This window comes from Peromyscus californicus, unplaced genomic scaffold (genome assembly GCF_007827085.1).
Source record: "Peromyscus californicus insignis strain IS unplaced genomic scaffold, ASM782708v3 Scaffold_23__1_contigs__length_62951481, whole genome shotgun sequence".
In the NCBI taxonomy this organism is placed as follows: Eukaryota; Metazoa; Chordata; class Mammalia; order Rodentia; family Cricetidae; genus Peromyscus; species Peromyscus californicus.
The window spans coordinates 18,183,045-18,205,997 of NW_026294534.1; the positions used below are offsets into that span (position 1 = coordinate 18,183,045).

Sequence of the window (22,953 nt, forward strand, 5' to 3'; positions counted from 1 at the left end):
GTAATTAGAAGAACAATAGGAATGCTCTGATAATTCTGCCTCCCACCTAGCTCCTGGTGAATCACTTTACCTAGCACTTAGGTAAAAAAAACAACTAGAGAGGGCAGCCTTTAGGTAATTCTAGGGGTTTGCATTTGCCACAGACCGATGTATTTTAAAAGGGAGGCCACTAAGGAGTCCTCCTAAAGGAAGGATCATTGTCATTCTTGTATCTTAACCATTGGCTGGCCAGTAGAAAGGAAGGCAGGCAAGAAAACCTGCACACATCAACACCCAACAACATCAAAGAGAAGAGAGAGCTAGAGGAGGCCCTCCACTCCTGCTCTCTTGGAGATTGCAGTTTCCACAGGACAGTGGAAAAGCCTGGCTGCCCAGGGGGGAGGAGAGCAAAGGAAGAGGGTGAGGTCTAAGTCAGAAGCCTGTCCAGCCTTCCAGTGCTCCTGTTCACACTGCTAACACTCACCAGAAGAGAGCAAAGGAAGAGGGTGAAGTCTAAGTCGGAAGCCTGTCCAGCCTTCCAGTGCTCCTGTTCACACTGCTGACACTCACCAGAAGAGAGCAAAGGAAGAGGGTGAGGTCTAAGTCGGAAGCCTGTCCAGCCTTCCAGTGCTCCTGTTCACACTGCTGACACTCACCAGAAGAGAGCAAAGGAAGAGGGTGAGGTCTAAGTCGGAAGCCTGTCCAGCCTTCCAGTGCTCCTGTTCACACTGCTGACACTCACCAGGAGGAATTCAACTTCAAGTGAAGACAAGGACCACACAAGCTTGAGAACAAGTTTTATTGGAGAAAAGATCTAAGTGTTAAACCTGCAGGCAAATTCCTTTCACAATTACAGTTCGTAGAAACCCACTAGCTTCACAGATCCCCAAACTCCACACCAATAAAAGGTAACTTTTAGACTGCTCTGGAATGTACTGCCACTGATTTCAGCCCCTCTCAGAAACCAGGAGGGATGCCAACATCTTTAAATACACTATCTGCATGGGCATGATTATTCACTTCTTAGAAAATACAGGAAGGTAACAAGTCCTGCTGGCAGGCACGTTGCACAGCACCAGTTTCACAGGGAGTCTGTGGGCTCTTCAGAATCAGCAGCTGTTGGTGTATGGCACTCACAAAGTAAGAGTGGGAGCTGGAAGAGGGGAGGGAATGCTGAAGGGTGGGGAAACAGCTGCAGTCCACCTAGCCAGTCTCTATTACATCGACAAAAAGTGTATTGCAGCATCTTTGGGAAAACATTTGACACTTTATAAACAAAAGCAACACCCCAATATTATTCCAGAGAAAGCTTTCCAAAGCAAGGATTGGTTAGGGTTCCCAGGGTGGACTGCGCCTTCCATCCACTTCTGTCTCCACATGATACAAAACATCAGCCAGTGTGTGTTCTACCACAGCACCCCAGCCCATGTCACTCATCTGTAGGAGGAATTCAAACAAACAGGGAAACGAGTGATTACAAAAGCCATAGCAAGAAACAAAGATGCTGAGGATGCATTGTAGACATTTTAATGGTACTCACAGGGTGGTAAGTGAGGTCCTTTGGAGGGTATTTGAAGGATGGTCCAAAGTTAATGGAAACCTGGGATAAGTTCAATTCAAGTAGACACGGGAAAAAATGGAAAAAGAAAACAAACGTTTCATTTGGCAGGGGATATTTAAAGGAAAACTACAGGAAGTAGGAACTGTGGTGCATGCCTGTAACCTCAACACTAGAGAGGCTGAAGCAGGAGGATCCTGAGTTTGAAGCTAGCCTGAACTACATAGCAGACCCTGTTTCAAAATAAAAACAATGTCGCTGAGATAATTAGGTTAAAATGGAACAAGAGATACATTAACATTGTTAAAAGTGGTCAACACCCTAATGTCTATCAAGCGCTAGGTAGAAGTAGATTTCTCACTGATTTCTGTTTGCAGCCTATAGGTCTCCTAATCTTCTTCTGATAGAGAGGTAATGACACTACTACATGGAAATCATCATGTGCTATGTTTTCCTCTGTGAACAAGCAATAACCTTCCTTCATGCAGGGCTTTTTGTTTTTTGTTTTTATTTTTGAGACAGGGTCTCAATGCATAGGCCTGGCTGTCCTGGAACTCACTGTGGAGACCAGGTTGGCCTTGAACTCAAAGAGATCAGCCTTCCTCTGCCTCCCAAATGCTGGGATTAAAGGCATGAACCACCACTCCTGGGTATATATATTTTTTAAGTATAATCAATAGTTACCAATGGCAGTACACATATGATATCATCAAACATACGACACCAATGACTCACGAGTGCATATGCTTTGTATCTTTCATATTAAACAATGACACGTGCAAAGCACAGTGCATACTAACATCTGCAAATACTTGAGACATCCAGATGTGTGTACATTTCCAGGCCTCCCAGAGGCTGTTCGGACTTCTTTCTAGAAATCACTTTCCTCCCAAATCAATGGCTCTTTCATCACAACCCATCCACACACTTCCTTTAAGTCATATGACAGACCAAACGCAGGGTACATACCGTGCAGCTCTTGTACAGCGAGATAGCCGGAAAGTAAACCCCCTCAAAAATATCTTTATAGGCCACACCCTGACTGACGCCATTTTTATAAAATATTATCTGAAACAAAGATGAAGGTTTTTCTTCAGAATTTTTAAAAGAACAAAATAATAATAAAAAAAAAACCTCAATTGTGGAATACTTAATACTCCCTGCAGAATGACAATAATGTACTCATTCTAAGAATAACATACATTTTATATCGTATCTTAAATTTATATGCTACTTTAGACTTTTCAAGTAAATTAATATATAAACATAAATTATTTTGGTTGATTTTAAGCTTGTTTTTGAATTTCCATGCTACATATACCCTTATGTATATAATGAATATTCCATTATTCATTATACTTTACTTGGAGGAGGGACTGAGACAGTCTCATGTAGTCCAGGCTGGCCTCCAGCTCACTCTCAGCTGAGAGTAACTCTAAACTCCTGCTTTACACCTCATAAGCACTGTGCTCACAGGCATGTGCACACACCAGCTTTCATTACACTGTATTTGTAAGAAGTATCAGAGTTTCTGGCAAGGGCTTTTGTTTGCCTGTTTTAGCTTTTAATTGATAGACTTTCTCCCCCTAAAACATTGAGAGCTCTAGTTTCTTTATCCCACACTTCTACCACTGACCCATGTGGCTTCTCAGAACTTAACTTCTCCTCACTCCCCTTTCTGTTTTGATCTTTGGCTCTTGAGGTTGACTCAGATGCTCCTGGGAAGGGAAGGCAGGGAGAGTTCTAGAGGACAGAGTGAGCCATCCAGCCCCTGCTATCTCCAAGTGACACAGCAGGGTCTCCTCCTCTAGTTCCGGTCTCCCTCTGTCCTTGGCATCTCCTTCAAGAAGAGTGTCTATCTCACTGGCTTCTTTAATCTCCTGCATGGTTCCTTATCAGGTCACTGTCCTTCCAGCCCTTTCTTTAGCGTCCCAGAAAGAACATTCTCATGCTACACAAGACACAGGTGATGGGCTGAAGTGAGCTCTAGGCTGCAGGCAGCCAAGTTTTTCAGTTTCCCTCAGTACCCTTTGGCCTCAGCTGCCTCAGTCAAGACAGTCCTAGAACTCACAGAGATCCACCTGCCTCTGCCTCCCTAGTGCTGGGATTGAAGGCGTGCGCCACCGCCACTGCCTCTTTTATCCTCCAGGAGTCTGGCTCTTCAAAGCATTATTATCCTGACTTGTCTATGACTGTGACTCACCTCACTATGGGGCGTCTGTTTTAGGCTCTTCTCTGCTTTGTCCACAAAGTCTTTTTCTTCAAAATACAAGTAACTCTTGAACTTTATCAAAGCCTTGAAAATCAAGAAAGAAAAAAAATAGATATTGAAGAATCAGCTACATCACCATGGAGAAAACAAAGTCAGACTCACACAAACAGTGCCACGTCCTTGTAAAGTCTTTGCCACTGAGTTTTGTGAATTTTTCAATTCCTAAGTATTTTTTGTTTTGCTTTGTTTTGTCAAGACAGGGTCTCACTGTGTAGCTCTGGCTGTCCTGGAACTCACTCTGCAGACCAGGCTGGCCTCGAACTCACAGAGAAAAGCCTGCTTCTGCCTCCCGAGTGCTGGGATCAAAGGTGTGAGCCACTATGCTTGGCTCCTAAGTGCTCATTTTTTTTTTTCTCCTTCAAGACAGGGTTTTTTGCGTGACAGTCTTGGATGTCCTGGGACTCAAAGAGATCCTCCTGCCTCTACCCTGAGTGCTAGGATTGAAGGTCATGTGCTACCAGCACCTGGCTCCTAAGTGCTTTTTGAAAGAGACTAGCTGGCCATGTTTGTTAAACATTTCCCAAAAGAGCCTTTAGTAAGAGAACTATACATATACACTTAAAAAAAAATACACAAAATACCTATTAAAGAAGGCAAATTAATTGAAAAATTATGGGGAAAATTTTCCACAGAGCCTCAAACTTCTTATTCTATAACAACATTTTTGGGATCACTGGAAGAGTTACTTGTATGACTGTTTGAATTTTCACTAAACACACCAAAGAAATTCAGTGGAGAATGCAGTTAAACAGACAAAGCTGGAACAATTTGCTATTCCTAAGGGGAAAAATATGTTCAAGCTCACTACCCTATACAAAAAGTAAGCCATCCGTGACCTAATTCGAGGCCAAAGGTAAACATGGGAGGACAGTTTCATGACTCGTGGGCACATCAATACTTACTAAGTCACCGAAAGACACACCGAAGGAAAACCCAAGAAAATAGGCTTCTTTAACATTTTGGTTCATCAGAAGACACCATCAGGGCTGGAGAGATGGCTCTGTGGTTAGGAGCAGCTACTGTTCTTGCAGAAGACCTGAGTTTGGTTCCCAGCCCCCTGGGAGGTGGCTCACAACCACCTGTAACTACAACTCTAGTGGGATCACACTCACACATCTGACCTCTTGAGTGGTACATCAGGTGTATACACACACACATACACACACACACACTTAAAAATAGTTTTAAAAGAAATCTCCTTTTAAAAAAGGCACCATTAAAACTGAATAGTGGGTTGGGGTTGGAGAGATGGCTTGGTGGTTCAAAGCACTGGTTGCTATTCTAGAGGTCCTGAGTTAGAGGTCCTGAGTTCAATTCCCAGCACTCACATGGAGGCTCTATAATGGGATCTGATGCCCTCTTCTGGTGTGTAGATGTACACGCAAAGTACATAAATAAATCTTTAAACAATAAAAATAATAAATCTTAAACAACAACAACAACATTGAATAGAGGGGCTAGAGAGATGGCTCAGTAGTTAAGAGTACTTGGCTGCTTTTCCAGAGGACTTGGCACCCACATGGGAGCTCAGAACAATCTGTAAAGTCCAGTCCTAGGGGATCCACTGTCCTATTCTGGACTCTGGGCACAGGTACCCACATAGTGCACATACATACAAAAAACAAAATACTCATAAAATAAAAGTAAATAAATTTAAAATTGTTTTGTTGTTTTGTTTTTTTTCCAAGACAGGGTTTCTCTGTGTAGCCCTGGCTGTCCTTGAACTCACTCTGTAGACCAGGCTGTCCTGGAACTCAAGAGATCTGTCTACCTCTACCTCCCGAGTGTTGGGATTAACGGCATGTGCCACCACCTCTTGGCAATTTAAAAATTGTTTAAAGGGGGCTGGAAATGGCTCAGCAGTTGAGAACAACTGTTCCTCTTGTAGAGAGGACCCAGTCTGATTCATGGTATTTACATGACAACTCACAACCACCTAGATCTCTGCTTCTAGGGAATCCAATTCCTTCTTCAGGCACCACGCACACACATGGTGCATACATATACACACACGCAGGCAAAACACTCACATACGTAACAACTTAAAAAAAGACGGGGCTCAGTGGCAAGGTGGTGGCTGAGCATGTAGAAGCCCTGGGCTTGACTTAAATCCTAAAATCCTTTAAGAAAAGAAAAAAAAAAAACAAAACAAAAAAAACAAAACAAACAAAAAAAAAACTTGGAAAGAATTCTGTACCTGAAAAAACTTAAAATTTGCATATTTCCTTAAAAAATATATACATATATATAAAAAAACAAAGTTGAACAATGACTAATAATACATTTCCAGACGTACCTATAAGGGGAATTACAATGATGCCTATCAATTTTCCAGCGGTACATACATAATAAAAAAGGATAAATTGGCTGGGCGGTGGTGGCGCACGCCTTTAACCCCAGCACTCGGGAGGCAGAGCCAGGCGGATCTCTGTGAGTTCGAGGCCAGCCTGGATTACCAAGTGAGTTCCAGGAAAGGCGCAAAGCTACACAGAGAAACCCTGTCTCGAAAAACAAAAACAAAAAAAAACAAAAAAAAAGGATAAATTGATAACATGTTAATGGTAGAATTTAGGGGACTACTCAGGTAGTAAACCCTTAATTCTTTGCATTGTATTGCTATTTCTGAAAGCACTCATATAACAGGATATGAAAACACACACACCATGGGGTACCATCACAACAGACCTCAAGCAACAGTTACAGGCTCTGACTGCCACGGGTCGTCAAGGCCAGGATGCTGTTGAAGGAGGGCAATCTCACCTTATCTTTGTAAGTATCCGGCAGTGACTTGGCTGTCTCTGTATCTTCGGGAAGATTGATATAAAACCCTAGGACGTCTCCTTGTCCATAGCCAGATGAGTAGTGTTTGCCAATAGACTGGTGGAACTTGGTTCCCTTTTTGCTCCGCCAAGAATAGCTGAATTTATCATAACCTAAGGGAGCCTGAAGGTTACCTGTCCCAATGAAAAGACACATGGAAATCAGACAGGTACAGTTAACTCTGATTCTACTGTTCTCTCCACACCTCTTCAGTCAACTTTGTAAACCGCTTACCAACCATCTCTACAGTTTTCTAGGAATACCAAACTGGCTACTACTTCAGGAATTTAATTCTAAGACCATAATCTAGTAAAACCAGTAATCATAAACCATGAGCCAGATTACCCCTTCTGTGAGGCTCACACAGTGCCCCCTGCTTACCCAAGGGCTGGGACCAGCCCAGCCTGGCAGCAGTATCTGGTGGCATCTCATCCACAGTAATTTCAAAGTACCAGGCACCTTTCCGTACCCCGTGAGAGGCCCGTACCATGGAGTAGCCCTTCTCTCCAATCACAGTCAGCCGGTCATCAGAGATCTTTAACTGGGGAGCTGCAGTGAAAGAGAGTCAAAGATCTGAGATATTCAGAGACCCGAGTCCCTTAGACTACACAAAGATTTTTAAAAAGGGCCGAAGAAAAAGAGCCAGGTGTGGTTACGCACACCTTTGATCCTAGCGCTTGGGAGGGAGAGGCAGGCTGGTCTCTGTGGGTTAGAGGTCAGCCTGGTCTACAGAGTGAGTTCTAGGACAGGCAGGGTAAGAGTGAGACCCTGACTCAAACACCAACAAAAAGACTGTAAAAAGAAGAGAACGGCAGGAATTATCAGGTCACGTGTTTGCAGTCCAGCATAGCTGGGAGCCCCTTCTGTCCGCGTCTCTAAAAGGTATCATCTGTAACCGCAACACCACCGAAACCAGAAAACTGTTACTCAGGCAGCTACAGTGGGATCCCTGCAGGCTACAAGTTTGAGGCCAGCTTAGGCAAACCAGTCAAAACAACAACAGAACAACCAGAGAAAAATAACAGTGACGTAAGGTAGGCAGGCAGATGTGAGAAGGCTTGTGGAGAGGGGGCTTTCCCCCTAACCAGTGAAACAAAGAACCAGTACCGTGGCATTGACTACTGCAGAAGAACAGAGCCCAAGCCTTATCGATCTGGGAAGAGATACGACACCCAACAACTTATCCTGGTTCCAGAAGCCAGAGCATCTTCAAAGAAGCCAATGATCCAATCACACTTCTCCTCTGGTCCAACCCTAACTCAACACAACATACTGTTGAACTAGAAATGTTACAGGGTAGTAAAGAACATACCTCCTTGTAAAACTATGACAGTAGGTAAGTGTTGTAGAATATTACATTTGTTTATGATGAATTTGTTTAATTATGAAAAGATGTGTTACTGTTTCCCCTTGCCTGCCTAAGGCACCTGACTGGTCTAATAAAGAGCTGAATAGTCAATAGCTAGACAGAAGGAGGACAGGCGGGGCTGGCAGGCAGAGAGTAAATAGGAGACCAAATCTAGGCTCTAGAAGAAGGAAAGAAAGAGAAGGAAAAGAGAATGAGGCAGAAAAAGAGGGTCATGCAGGGGCCAGAAGCCAGACAGCCAGGAGACAGCAGGAAAGACATACAGAAGAAAGGTAAGAAGTCCCGAGGCAAAATGTAGATGAAGAGAAACAGGTTAAGTTCTAAGCGCTAGCTATGTATAAGATAAGGATGAGCATTATTAACTAACTAGAAGTCTCCCTGTCATGATTTGGGAGCTGGTTGGTGGCCCAAGAGAAAGCTTGCTACAGATAAGCCTAGAAGACACCATCTTAGTCTAGTAATCAGTAATGGATGGAAGAGATGCACTATGAGAACAAAGCTTACCTCCATGACATCACTGTCATAACTAGAATCATGAAGTAAACCTAAGGAGGGCTTGTGGTGATCTGAATGAGAATGACCCCTACAGGCTCATATACTCGCACGTTTAGTCCAAAGCAGATGAACTGTTGGGAATAATCAGTAGGTGTGTGCTTGTTGGAGGAGGTGTGTTGCTGCATGTGAGCTTTGATACATGCTGGGATTAAAGGCATGTACTACCACTGCCCACCGGACTGCTTTCTTATGTATCCCAGAACCACCTTCCTGGGATAGCATCTCCTACAATAGGCTGAGCCCTCCCAAATCAATCATCAATCAAGAAAATGCCCTACAGATTGCCCACAGGCCAGTCTGGTAGAGGCATTTTCTCAGTTAGGGTTCCCTCTTCCCAGATTACAAAAAAACTAACCAGCACCATTTTCAAATCATCATTTAAACGTACACACCTCGATCATGTAGAGCTAACAAAACTCGTTCATACAGGCAGGCTCTGTAGAGGTCTCCAGGAATCGGTTTTCCTGCCCAGCAGTCAAGTTCAAGCTTCTCCGGGTCAGGGGCATGAGGGTCAGGCTCAGCTAGAATATACCGATAGCCATCTTTGTTAAATGGGTGTTCCAAAGGGTAGCCATGAGGGGGGAGACGCTGAGCAGAAAACAAAGGGTCACTGAAAAAAAGAAAGATTCAATGAAGAAACTGAAGCACTCTAGTGCACCTGTGTTCTATCCTGAAGAAAGGCTTCTAAACCAGGCGGTGTGGTGCACACCTTTAATCCCAGCCCTTGGGATGCAGAGGCAGGCATCTCTGAGTTCAAGGCCAGCCTGGTCTACAGAGTGAGTTTCAGGATAGCCCGGGTAAAACAGAGAAACTGTCTCAGTTTTAAAGAAAAAAGGCCTCTGATCTGTTGTTTCTGGTGGAACACATTCAACTTTACAACAAATGCTTTCTTTAACTCCATTAAATCACCTTACCCACAACAAAAATGTCATCAAATCACGTGTAGCTTGTAGGGACTGACAACTAAGGCCTGAGGAATCTTTACACACGCACTCCCTGTCGTCTTACAAACTGAGCAGCCATACTAAAGGAGGAGGAGGAGGAGAAACAGGGTGAATGAGGGTGGCTTCTTTTAACACATTTATTTCATTTTCAAAAGACTTATTTTTATTTTATGTGTACGAATGTTTTGCCTGCATGTACATCTCCCTGGCGTCCACGGAGGCCAGAAAGAGGCATCAGATTCCCCTGGAACTGTAGTTACAGACGGCTGTGAGTCACCATGTAAGTGTTGGAACCAATCCAGATACCCTGCAAGACCAACAAGTGCTCGACCACAGCTGTCTCTCTGGGCCCACTTTAGTTCTTGAGACAAAGAGTTCTGTATCCCATGCTGGCCTCAGATCCACTATGTAGCTGAGGATGCCCTGCCAACCTGATCCTCCTACTTCTACCTTCCCAGTGAAGGACTACAGGCCTATGCCACCATTCCTGGGGTATCCAGTTCTGGGATCAAACCCAGGGCTTTGTATATGTTAGGAAGAACTCTACCAACTGAGCTATACACATCCCCAGTCCTCCGTAGTTTATTCGGTATATAAACTGACTACACACATCTCCGGCCCTCTGTAGTTCATTCGGTATATGAACTGACTACACACATCTCCGGCCTTCTGTAGTTATTCGATATATAAATCAAGGGATAGAAACCTGGAGACAGTAGATTTACTCTCGGCTGCCAGTCTAAATCAGAAGTGACCTGGAGTTCATCACCTCAGCTTTGGACAAAGGGAAGGGAAGAGACATGAGAAAGGAGAGGCAGAAGTTGAGGAGCTAACAGTTAGTAAGCCTTATTTCCTCTTCCCCATGTAGCCTTCTTTCTAGGGCTCTCCTAAGGGAACTTTATTCCCCAGAACAGAAGACACTACTATTGGGCCTTTTGTCGTTTCAACGCTAGGAATTCAACCTGGAGCCTCACCCTCACACATGCAGGAAAGCCCTCTACTACTGAACTGTCTCCAGTGCAAGGGTCTGTTTTTATAGTCATGAGTTCATAGAGAAGACCTCACTGGAACTTATTCTGTCTTACCAGGTGCTCAGAACTCAACAGTAACAAACAACCCCCATATTCTCAGCCTTAACATGACGGTTCTTTCCCTTTCGGTGGATTTGCCTGCAGCAAATAAACAGGGTGGAGGTAGGTGGGGTGGGGTAGGTGGGATGAGGGTAGGTGGGGTGGGGTAGGTAGGATGAGGGTAGGTGGGGTGGGGTAGGTGGGGTGGGGTAGGTGGGATGAGGGTAGGTGGGGTGGGGAGCTCCCACCTTCGGGCCTTCTTGGTGGTCCCTGTTGTCCCTCCGTCCTGCTGTTTACGCTTGGCTCCTCTTCCTTTCCCACTGCTTCCTGCTGCGATTCCCCCTTTGAAGAGAAGGCACATGTTTTCACAGAGCCACTGTGGAGGCACAAGGGCCTCAAAGTCCATGGCGACTACCATTCACCAATGTGCATTTGTGTAACATCACAGAGATTTATTTTTCTTGATGCAGACTGGATTTTAGCCTGGTTCTGAAAGGATCCACTGTATCTCACAGCCAACGTCCTGGGCCAGTTCTGACAGTAAGGTCACACAAATCTAATATGCCTGGTATCTGTGTTATATCTTCAACCTTCCTTTCTTCTTTAAAAAAAAAAAAAAGAAAAAGATTAAATAACCAATCCACCAATCAATGAATGTATGCGGAGGTCAGAGGATAACTCTGTAGAGTTGTATCTGTACTTTACATGGGTTCCAGGGACCTACTAAAGCCACCAGGCTTAGCAGCAAGTGCCTTCACTGGCCAAGTCCCCTCTCCAGCCCTTTCTAATGGACTGTAACCAATGGTACTTCATGGGGCTGTGACACAAATGCATTTGTACTCAGATTCAAGCACCCACAGCTAAAAAAGAATGAAAACAATTGCATGGATTGTTTTTCACCACTCAATACAAACATCGATGAGAATGTCCTGATTGTAGGTCAGTGTCCACTCGCTTGAACTGCTTATTTCATAAACATAAGAAGGCGGTATCTACTTAAAGCACTACCCAACAAGACAAAAGTACACCAAACAGAGAACAAAAACAGAATACTAAAAAGGTGTTTCTCTCCAGTGTTTGAAAATTCATCAGTTACATGACTCGAGAATGGAGGCTTGAAATTTAGTAGGCAGTTTTTAGTTCCACATCTTACACTGAAGACTGAGCCAATGAATTCAGTACATTATATGAACCTGGTTTGTGGAATTTAGGGCAAATAAAACAATTATTTATTTTATGTTAGAACACTTAGCTATATCAGGTCACAAGAAGTATTACCTTCTGTATTTTGTTGTAATTTTTGTCCATTTCTATCATGTCTCTCAGTTTGTTTTTCTCTTTCCAGAAAATGTCCCTGAACTGCAGAAAAACACCTTTATGTAAACAACTGCAGAGTACTATATGTAAATCTGGGACAAGCTTGGAAATTATCAGCATTTCTGTTGCAATAAAAAGAATAAAGACATGAAGGGCAGGTCATATTCTGCACACACAGTACCAGATTAATGCAGAATGTCCTTTTATGAACCTGGCTGTTATTCATAGAGCTCATAAAAGGTTTAATGTTAAACAGTTGTGATGACATAACTATCAATCAAAACCTGCCAAATCCTCTGCTGCCATGTAGGGCTGTTTGCACAGAGCAAGCAGCACCGCAGAGGACTCTGGCTGGCTACGTTAGAATGCAGAATATGACAACATCAAGCTTTCATTCCCACCACTGAACTGACTACAGCTCCATAGTAAGTGCCGCCACACCACTTCACAACGCTGTAAATTACGTAGTTTAGCTTCTACAAAGCTCAGCAAAAAGCACTTCAAACCACAAGATACTTAAGTCTGAGGCTGAGAGAAGACAGAGAGGATTCACCTCCCAAAGTGGCTCCACCTGTAAGAACAGAAGCGGCACTATGTATTGTCAAACATCAACAGTTAGAAAGGGAAAGCATGGTGTAAGATAATAAATACACTTGTATTTCCGACACACCTTAGAGTGTTAACTGGATAGGATTTATAGAGCTAAGATGCTCCAATTCTAACAGACAGTTAATGAGTGATGCCATGTGTGGATGGCCATCCACTAAGCTACCTCTCAGCCCCACCCCCGGTTCTCAGTAGATTAGCAGCGAAGATTACTCCCTCTATTAATTAGAGGGAATGGGGGGGGGTGCCACAGTGGGTGATCCATACAGAAATTTGTCATATGAATATGCTGAAATTCAGGGCAAGAAAATGAGATGGACATAGACAGCTTACCAAGTGACAGCTGAGCTATGGAAAAGGGTGGGGAACAAATGATTCCCCAAATTAAGAGTTTATTATGATACAGATGTGAAATCTAACAACACAGAAAGTCTACAGAAACAGTACATGAAATCTGTGTCATTTCAGACATTATTAATGCTCACATAATCAGAGCTTCAGAGTACATCCCATAAATGTGTATAACTAACATATTAAAAGTACTCCTCCTGAGACCGACCTGCTGTAAAGTGGCCAGAGGGCTCTCCCACGTCATCTCCCAAGTGTCTGGCCAGCTGCTGAAATCTCAGTTTGAATGCACATGCAGCTTAGCAATCACTCAAGTCTGGGTCATCCTACAGAACCCCCAGTTCTAGGCAAGGGTTTCATAACTCACAAATCTTTCGACAGGATATTTAAGCACATACCATTTAGGTTCCCACTAGCAGACACAGCACTGCTTTGTTTTTGGTTGTCATAAGCAGGACCAATGTTACTAAGATCCTAGAAGAAGAAATAGCCTAGTAAAAAAAAAGGTCACATGAACAAATTAATCTGGCAATTGCTCAAAAAACAGACAAAATTAGAGCAAAGAAAATGAAAGCCATAATCCTAAAAAGCAAGCCAGCAAGGTCCCCAAGTTGGATGCTTCATAAATTCATGAAGGACCGTGTGTGTGTGCGTGTGCGTGTGCGTGTGCGTGTGTAGCAGGTCAGGATGGATCCAGAATAGACTCAACAACCAAGCAGGTGGAGGAGGGCGAGCCTCGAAGGCCAATGTGCTTAGATCCCCTCGTTCTGCTCTCCAGGAATTCGGGCTCACACAGCTGTGTGTTTCCATTGATGAGGCAGAAATCTGAATTTCCACTGGCCATTCCACAAAAATGCCACTGAGACACACCCCCAGCTCTTCAAATCTATACAGGCAGTGGTCGGCTTCCACTACAGTGGCTAGGAAGAGGGGGCCGAGAACAGAGAGTTCTTGAGTCTATGCCACACTGACAGACCTCATCTCAAAAAGAGGTAGCAAATCAAGCATTTTATGGCAAATCGAAAAGCCTTCTTAGTTGCCAATGTGTCCTTTGCCATGCAACAAAAAATGGAAATTAATTTTTACCATAAGTTTTTAGCAACACATATTCTCCAAAATTTCTTCACCACAAAGAATGTTTTTAGGAGAAAAATTCCAGGTAACAGAAAGATTAGAAAAAACTTACAAAAAATAAGCCCTAACAATGAGGAACAACCAGAATCAAAACTGGTTCCTGAGCTAGGCATGGTGGCTCACACACGTAACCCTAGCAAGTGTAAGGCTGAGGCAGGAACAACTATCGTGAGTTTAAGCTAACCTGGCTACAGTGAGATCTGTCACACAAAGTTAAAACACTTGTCACTGGTTAAGGTGAGTGTTTCCTCCAGGTATCAATAACCACTCAACTGGAGTCCAACATGCTCTGGGCCTATTTTTTGTGTTTTTGACAGACAGATGCAAACAATTCTGTGTGCATGTGTAGATACATGTGTGTGTTGCGTGAGGGGCTTGCACATAACCAAGCATCCTCTATCAAGCTGCCTCTTGGTATGTGGGTGAGTGCAAGTGCAAATGCAGGGGTTAAGGGACAACTTTCCAGGGTGGCAGTGGCGCACACTTTTAATCCCAGCACTCGGGAGGCAGAGGCAGGTGATTCTCTGAGTTCAAGGCCAGCCTGGTCTACACACTGAGTTCCAGAACAGGCAGAGATACACAGAGAAACCCTGTCTTGAAAAACCAAAATAGAAAAGACAAGACCAGGGGACAACTTTGCAAACTGGCTCTCTCCTTCTACCACGGCCCCCAGAGATCACTTGGGTCATCAGGCCTGAGCGGCAAGCACTGGCGCTACCTTATTTTTTGAGACTGTCTCTCACTGAACCCGAGCTTGGCATTTTGGCTGACTGGCCAGGAAGCTCCTGGATCTGCCTGTCTGCCTGTCTCTGCCCCACACTGCTGGGTTTATGGATGCATGCTGCTAACTTCCGGCTTGTATGTGGGTACTGGGGAACTGGGGATATGAACTCAAGTTCTCATGCTTGCACAACAAGAAATGAAGCAGGAGCCATCTCCTCAGCCTCTTGTTTTTGGAGAGAAGGCCTCACGTAGCCCAGGATGGCCTCACGTAGCCCAGGATGGCCTCAAGCCCATGACTCTCCTGTTTGCACCTCCCCAGTGCTCTACCACGAGCACACCATGACCCCAGGTTATGCAGTGCTGCTAGGCAGGCACTCTATCAACTCAGCACATCTCCAGCCCAGTGTGAACCAAACTTGCTTCACTATGGGGAGGGGGGAAAGGAGGGAGGGAAGGAAGGAGAGGGAGAGAGAGAGAGGGAGAATGAAAGAAGGAAGATTAATGTACCTGATCCAAAAGTCCAAATTTGGGGTAATCTTCTTCTGGGTCTTTGCTTCCTGGGTCAGGGTGTTCCTTTACCAAGAAGACATCTCTTTCCTTACTCTATGAGGAAACAGTATCTTAGTAATAATGAACATTTTTTACTTAGAGGTGCAGATGTTTAGTCATCAACTTCAAATGTCAATTCTTAATTGTACTCTAAAAAAACCCTAAGGATCATCTTATTAGAAAGTTACGCCAGGAGGTGGTGGCTCACACCTCTAATCCCAGCACTCAGGGAGACAGAGGCAGGAGGATCTCTGTGAGTTCAAGGCCAGCCTAATCTACAAAGTGAGTTCCAGGATAGTCAGGATTACATAGAGACCCCCTGTCTCAAAAAACAAAAAAAACCAAACAAACATACAGAGAGAGAGAGAGAGAGAGAGAGAGAGAGAGAGGGAGAGAGAGAGAGAGAGAGAAGGAAAATGAATCATGACCACAAAAATGAAAGAGGCACTTAGAGAGAGCCCACATTAGGCAGTAGCTCTGTTGATGAGTTCTTGCCCAGAACGCATGAAGACAGGTTGGACCCGAGTACAGCACAGACACTAGGTAAGGGGGACACGACCGTGACTAGCACTCTGGAGGGAGAGGAAGGTACAGGAAGGTAGAGGAAGGTAGAGGAAGGTCAGAAGTCCAGTCCCCTGTGTCTACTGCTGAGGTCAAGGCCTGGGCTACAAGAGACCCGACACAGGACAAACAGACAGAAAAGTGAGAGCCAGTGCTTCCTAACTCTCCTCTGTCCTCTCACAGAGTGGGCAGCTACTGCTGAATTCTCCCCAAGTGCTCTCCTTACTTCTAAAATTAATGTTCAGAACAAGACTTTTTTTACTTAATCAAAACCCAAAAATGGTCTCCAAGTTTAGTATAAAATTAAATTGCGGTTAAGAGCACCTGCTGCTTTTCCAGGGGACCCATGCTTAGTTCCTAGCATCAGTATTAGGTGACTCAAACCATCTGTCATTTTAATTTCAGGGGATCCCTGTGGTCCTTTCTGGCTTTCATGGGCATTGGAAACACGTGGTATACACACACACTCAAGCACATACACATACATATACATAAAAAATAAATAAATTCTAAAGAAAACAAAACAAACAAACCAAAAAGTTGCAGACAGGGTTTCAGAGCATAAGAGCAGTTTTGGACAATGACATTCACATAAAACACTGTTACTAACTGAATTTGTGTGAAAAAATATTAAAATTTATAACTACCTGTATCTCATTCAATTATTAATATCAAATTATTTGCATTTTCTCAACTGTCACATTATTTCAAACTAAATATAATTTAACTGTCAGAAATAATACTGGCATTTTGAAACTGATCACCTCTATTCAATTTTCATTTACTTACCATTGTTTTGACAATGTTATTGGGCCAAGTCATTTTTCCAGGTCTCTGTCTGGTTGTCATACACTCCCAGTATTTATCAATAAATGGTATAATATCCTATTTTTAAGAAATAAAAGTCTATTAAGAATTAAAACTGCTTTCAAAGTTACACACACAAAGTAGCCTTTTTTAAAGACTTCATTACAATAAAAACAAAGATCCTCCTGTAGCTCTAAGTACTGGACAAATAGTCAATTGTTCAAAAACAATCCACAGCCTGCAGGGTGGCTCAGTTTCAGTCTCAGCACCTGGCGTAGGTAGGAGGTGGCTGTGAGGTTCAGGCCAGGGCAACAGAGTGGAAGTGTAAAAGTCTGTCTCAAGCAACCACAAACCACCAACCAAATACAGACATTATGGAGATCTCAAGTAAGTACACACGGATTGTTGGTACTCAGGCTTATAGTCCACTTGGGGATAAGTTATACTCCCTGCCCTGGCTGTCAACTGGAAGGCAACTTCCAAGTTCACTCTCCTGAGCTTCTGTATCTGTGTCCTGAGGATGTTTTAGTCTTCTCTGTAATTAAGAGGGAGTTCTGCACCTTCTAAACTTGCTTTGTGGAGTTCTATTCTCGCTCTTAATATTTAGAATTGCTGATCACTCAAAATCATAAACTAGATACCCTTAACTCATGCATCTCTTTACTTACAACCTCTGTAACCAGAGTCATAATATGAATTTAAAAATTCCACAAACTTCTCTTGTAAGGCTCCTTTCCATCTACTCTGATGGTGACCCAGCTTGCCAACTCTTGCTTACAAGATAAAAACAACGTCTGCCCTTGATTTTCTGGCATTACAACACCACCATTTTAGATCACCTTCCAGAACCAGCACAGCCAATCCTTTGGAAACTAAGTATTTACTCCATAGAAAAGGAAATCGGGGAAAATATAAGGACAGTTTGGACTACTCTGTCATTCCGAAATCAAGGAGTTCAGAAACACATGGGGACGTGTTAAAGGTTTTGGTTGTCAAGGTGACAAAGCTATCCTGGTCAGATGAGAGACAATCAAATGTCAGAAATTCAGTGGACAATAATGCAGTTATGTATTATCGATTCTAGGGTCACAATGAAAGAATTGTGAGATTAACTCAAGCACAAGAGAAAACAATAATAAAGACATGGTAAGCACAAGCTGTATGAGCCTATTGACCTGTAACACAATGGTGTGTTACACGTACTGTTTCTTCACAAGACTACATTCTAAAGTAATGATAGAAATTACAGGACAGCAGTGTATCTTGGTGGCCCCCATCCTGTCCATCTTTGCCTGCTGCCCATAATGGCCCTCATCTGGCCAGTTAGCAATTTTTCACTGCAGGGACAAGGATGAGGTCAGAAACCAGGCAGTCAGTTCTGTGTTCTTTCTAGGGAAAGAAGCAGGGAGGCTGAAGCAAGAAGACTCAGTTTGAAGACGCCAAGTTCCAGGCCAGCCAAGGCTATATAGAGACTGGTTTACACCAGACTTGATTATGTGATAGATGACTTGGTTACTTCCAAAAAGCCAACCAAGTTTATTTAAGGATTCATAATACTAACAGCTAAGTCAAATGACACCTACTAAGAAACTGTTAAATTATCATTTCCCCATATGGAAAAAATAGGGTAAGTACTAGATGATTTACCATAAAATGGAAGAGACTAGAGTGGTTAAAGAGGATATCTAGAAGTTTCACTTGATTCTTTAGCATACAGCAATTACACTAATTCTCACTATACCTTATCTTTGGAGAACATGGTTTTCGGATGCTCATCCTGTGTCCGAGACTGCCATGTTAGATTTGCCAAAGCACTAAGGCACATTTCTTTTAAATCTATCAAAAAACAAAAGGAAAAGATGTGTCTGTGATACTGGATTTCTATCAACAGGAGCACATTCAACACAGTAGAAGTGATGTTTCAACTTGACGCAATCTAGACCACCCGAGTCTCAGGGAGGGATTATCCATATCTGGCTGGACCACCCGAGTCTCTGGGAGGGATTATCCACACCTGGCTGGCCTATGGCCAGTCTGTGGGGGATTATCTCGATTCTGTGGCGTTCAGAAGGCCTGCCCACTGCAGGTAGTGCTATTTCCTGGGTAGGGGACCCTGAACTGTACAGGAGAAAAGCAAGCAGAGCTTAAACACACTGCTCTGTTTCTAATTATGAAGTCAATGAGGCCAGCTCCCTCAAAGGCCGGCTGCTGCAACTTTACAGTCATGATGCACTGTGACCCTTAACTGTGAGCCCCCAAAACCTTTTCCCTTACCTTGCTTTTGTCAGAGTATTTTTATCGCATCAACAGGTACAGAAACCAAGACAGTGGTCTACAAAATAGTAACGGGGGCAGCCAAAAGCAGTAACTTTGAATAAATTTGAAATGGGCAACTGTCATTATTCAGAGGGAGATAGCAAGTTAATTCCAACCAGTTCTTAAACAAAGGTATCCTAAGTGTGCTAACCTGGATCCCTTTTGTTTTCCAAGGGACAATCTTTTAAAATACTCCAGAGTTATTCTTACTTGCTTGCTTCCGGAGAAAGTAGGTATTCCCACTGTGATGGCACACATTGCAATGGAAACTGTAGTTGGTCATAAAAGGTAGACATGATCTGTGGGTGAGCCAGATTACACAGAATTAGTGAACCACTGAACACGTTTCTATGACTTCACTTGTTCTTCCTTTAAAAAGTTTATTTATTATCATTATTGTCGTGCGTATACATGATACATGTATGGGCACACTTGCCAAGGTGCGTGTGTGGGAGGCCAACCCTGTGGCTCAGTTCTCTCCTGCCATCTTCATAAGGGTTCCAGGGATCAAACTCAGGTTGCCTGGCTTGCTTGGGAAGTGTGTATCCACTGAGCTATCTCGCCAGTCCACTCTTTGGCTTTTTCTGAGATAGGGTCCTAGTCTAGAAGCAGCTACAGTCCATACTGATTGAATGTGATCCTCCTCCCTTAGCCTCCTAAGTACCTGAATTATAGGTATGCACCACCAGCTCCACTCAATATACATTTTTTTCCTTCTAAGGTCTGGTGGTATCACCCTAGCTAGCCTGATATTCAATATGCAGCCCTGCCTGGCCTCAAAATTTAACCACAAAGACTTACTCAAAGGCAGGAGGATTTCTGCGATTTTTTTAATGTGAAACTTTTTTTTAATGCTTTATTTTTATTTTGTGTACAATGGTGTTTTGCTGCATGTATGTGTAATGGTGTCCAATCCCCTGCAACTGGAGTTACAGACAGTTGTGAACTGCCATATGGGAATGGAACCCGGATCCTAGGGAAGAGCAGTCAGTACTCTTAACCACGGAGCTATCTCTCCAGTCCCAGTTTTCTGCAATTTTAAGGCCAACCCAATCTACAAAGGGTGTTCCAGGCCAGCCAGGGCTACAATTAGAGAGCCATCTACTTAATATTTATTCAGACCGAGTCAAAAAGGCTCACCTATTAGCTATTGAGCTACTCCACAGAAAAGGAGACCTTTCTCTCTGGATCATGTGATTTTCTGAATTCTCTGAATCGTATCATATTCTCCAGAATAGGCACATGTCTAGACATAATTTTTTTTGTCTGAGAAAAATATAAGATACCTATGGGATAGATTGTAAGCAATCAGGAAGGAAACAAAGTATGCTTTAGGCAAAGCAATCACTGATTATCTCAATGTTCTTGAGAAATCAAAAGTTTCTTTCTGATGATGGTGATCATCCAGGGTTCTGCACACAGCAGGCAAGAACACTCACTACCACTGAACTATATGCCACACCTTCACATTTCTGCAACAACAAGCTTTGCCCACTGCAAACACCAAACCCAAACTACACAAGATTTAAAATATATAGTCTCAAATCTAATTATATAATGTCTTCTAAATGTATAGTCTTATTTCCCAATCGTTGTATGTTTAAAAGCAAGGACAACACCCACAGTCTACCTAATAGGCCTCTGCTTTCAATACTTAAAATACACTAACTGATAACAATTCTCCAGTTAGCATACCGGTCACTAAATAGGGGTGAGGGTGAGCACAAAATACTGCCCACTCATTTTGTCTACAAACTGAATCAACTGCTGAATATGTTGAAGAAAAAATTTTCCGTTGGTGTTGTTTTTAAAATGCTTTTCATTTTTTTGAGATTATAATATGATTACATAATTTCCCTTTTTTTCACTCCCATGCACCCTTCTCTTCAAATTTTTACAATTATAGGTTTTTTTGCCTGCTTGTACATCTGAGCAAAAGCCAGAAGGTAGTGGATCCCGGGGTACTGAAGTTCCCTGACCCCTGTGAGCTGCCATGTGGATGCTGGGAATCAAACCTCATCCTTTGGAAGAGCAGCCAGCCAGTGCTCTTAACTGCTGAGCTGCCTCTCCAGCCCCGTGTTGAAATTTTACACAGCGCTCTCTATAAGACTACAAAGTGTACTCACGAGGTGTCTATTCCGAAAGTGTCAGCTGTAAACCATTTTGTACATATTCCACATTGCAACTCCACCTCTCCCAACTGTCGACCATTCTCCTCATCCACAGAGCCCGCCTGGGTATCCATCACTTCTGAAGTATCGCCAGCACCTTCCTGGAGGCACAGGGCAGAAAGAGAATCAAATGGGCTGACTGACTACACTTTTAAAATTAGATTAAAAAAATTTTAAACAAAATCTTAGTTTGTCTTTCAAAGGCCTAAGAAGATAATACTTACTAGAGTATCTTTCCCATTAGAAGATTCTGTCTCCAGACCACTTACATCAACCAAATTTGCATCCCTATAAAGAAAGTAAGAAGTTTCAAGAGAAATGAACTTCAAAATACCTACTCCGAAACAAAACCCGTTGAACCAAACATTGATGGAGTTCCCAGTCTAAGTCTGTCCTGGACAGGATGCCCAGGCAAACAGTCCGAATTAGAAGGGATGTACTCAAGACTGTGAAGCTCAATTGGTCATTACAGACAATGTGTACATGGCATAAAGTTGGTCCTGGGGGAAGAGTCACAGAGATCTGGGTTTCCTAGTGCTTTCAGAAGGACTGTGACTTCTCCCATACCGGTAACGACCGGAGGTTTCCTTCCTGGGCTATTTCAGGAACTAGTATTAGAAGAGGGACCAGCTAGGTCCTAAGGGGTGCAAAGGCGGGAGACAGGAAAACATGTTTGGCTCCCACTGGTACCGATGGAAATGAGGTCTGAGGTGTAGTTCAGAGCCAACCTGCCAAGCAGCCTGCAGGGTTGCAGAGGGTCCCGGGTAGACCGAGCCGTTGGCCGCAGGGCCTGGGTCCGGGGGCCCCCCCCCGCACCGGAGCGGCGCGAGCCGCGGGAGTCCACGAGGGGCGGGCCCTCCCGCGCTCGCTCTCGTGGGCTGCGGATGTCTTACCCACTCTCAGCCTCTCCGGAGCTGGGCTCCGCTCCCGGGGCAGCAGACGGCCCTTCTCCGGCCCCGGCGGCCACCGGCTCCGCCTCTCCTTCTTCTGCCGTTGTGGCACTTGCAGCCGCTCCTGCACCGGGACCGGAGCCCGCTCCAGGGCCAGGTCCCGCTCCCGTCGCCGCCATGGCTGCCACTGCGCCGGCTCTCGCGAGAATAGCTTCTGCTCCGTGAGTTGCCGCCTCGCGCTGCTTCTTAAAGTGGTAACGACTTTTCGCCGGTCCCACCGCTTGCTTGTGAATCACGCTCTCTGAGCAGCCCGCTTTAAGGCCATAAAAAGCAGAGCGGGACACGGAGAGCCAATATTTGGGGCGGCACGAGGTCTCTCCCTTGCTTTCCTCTAGGATGTACGTTATTGCTTTAAAAAAAAAAAAAAAGCCCGCTCATTTTCGTGGCTAAGAGTGGGAGCCACCGCGCATATGAGGATTAGAGAGAGCGTTGCCTTTACGCCGTTTTGTGCAGAGCGAACGTTCCTAATGAAACGTCTGAAACTTCCAAAAAAAAAAAAAACCCAGCACTCGCTAGCTCACACCTGTTGTAAGCTGCTGTCCTCCTCGTGGTTCGCCACGCAGAGCCCGTTTCCAGATGGCTTTTGGAGAGACTATAGATTCCGGAGCCCGAGGCAGGAGAGGGTGTTGAGGATGCGAGTGAACATCTGGCCCGAGGAGGCTGGAAGAACCGTGCGCGCTCGCCACGAGCTGCAGGCGGCTTGTTCCAGAAGGAGAAGGAAGGAAGCCCCGGGGCAGAGTCGGCTACCGGAGAACTGAGTTTAGACAGGTTTGGTGCCTAGCAAAACAAGAGCGGAAACGGAAGACTGAGAAGGTAGATGTTAGCTGGTAGTTGAAACCCTGGAGTGAGTGGAAGGAAGGTATGGTCTCCAAACTCTAGGAGGTAAACCGTAACAGTCTCTCTCTCT

The 22,953-nt window shown here is 44.1% G+C and overlaps 1 protein-coding gene across 2 annotated transcripts; it reads right to left on the reverse strand.

Moving 5' to 3' along the window:
- Nucleotides 1–764: 764 nt before the first annotated feature.
- Nucleotides 765–22,187, reverse strand: Ash2l (ASH2 like, histone lysine methyltransferase complex subunit). Of its 2 annotated transcripts, XM_052751894.1 has the most exons (17): nucleotides 21,990–22,187; nucleotides 21,321–21,384; nucleotides 21,052–21,197; nucleotides 19,136–19,224; nucleotides 18,351–18,445; nucleotides 16,592–16,687; nucleotides 15,200–15,295; nucleotides 13,234–13,309; nucleotides 12,435–12,452; nucleotides 10,813–10,906; nucleotides 8,943–9,160; nucleotides 7,011–7,178; nucleotides 6,570–6,763; nucleotides 3,741–3,833; nucleotides 2,507–2,605; nucleotides 1,520–1,579; nucleotides 765–1,416 (listed from the first exon to the last, which is right to left on the reverse strand). In XM_052751894.1, the coding sequence occupies exons 1-17, from the start codon at nucleotides 22,163–22,165 to the stop codon at nucleotides 1,309–1,311; spliced, it is 1,890 nt and encodes a 629-aa protein (XP_052607854.1). In that variant the 5' UTR covers nucleotides 22,166–22,187; the 3' UTR covers nucleotides 765–1,308. The 2 variants fall into 2 exon arrangements, with proteins under 2 accessions (XP_052607854.1, XP_052607855.1); XM_052751895.1 differs by lacking the exon at nucleotides 12,435–12,452.
- Nucleotides 22,188–22,953: the final 766 nt, after the last annotated feature.

What these genes read in the sequence shown, in the direction of transcription:
- Ash2l (XM_052751894.1), bottom strand. Translation starts at nt 22,165, where the DNA reads ATGGCGGCGACGGGAGCGGGACCTGGCCCTGGAGCGGGCTCCGGTCCC. An exon ending in CTTTCTCCGGAAGCAAGCAA is followed by an intron (nt 18,446 to 19,135) that starts GTAAGAATAACT and finishes GTTTTTTGATAG; the next exon opens with ATTTAAAAGAAATGTGCCTT. An exon ending in AGGACCTCACTTACCACCCT is followed by an intron (nt 1,417 to 1,519) that starts GTGAGTACCATT and finishes TTCCTCCTACAG; the next exon opens with ATGAGTGACATGGGCTGGGG.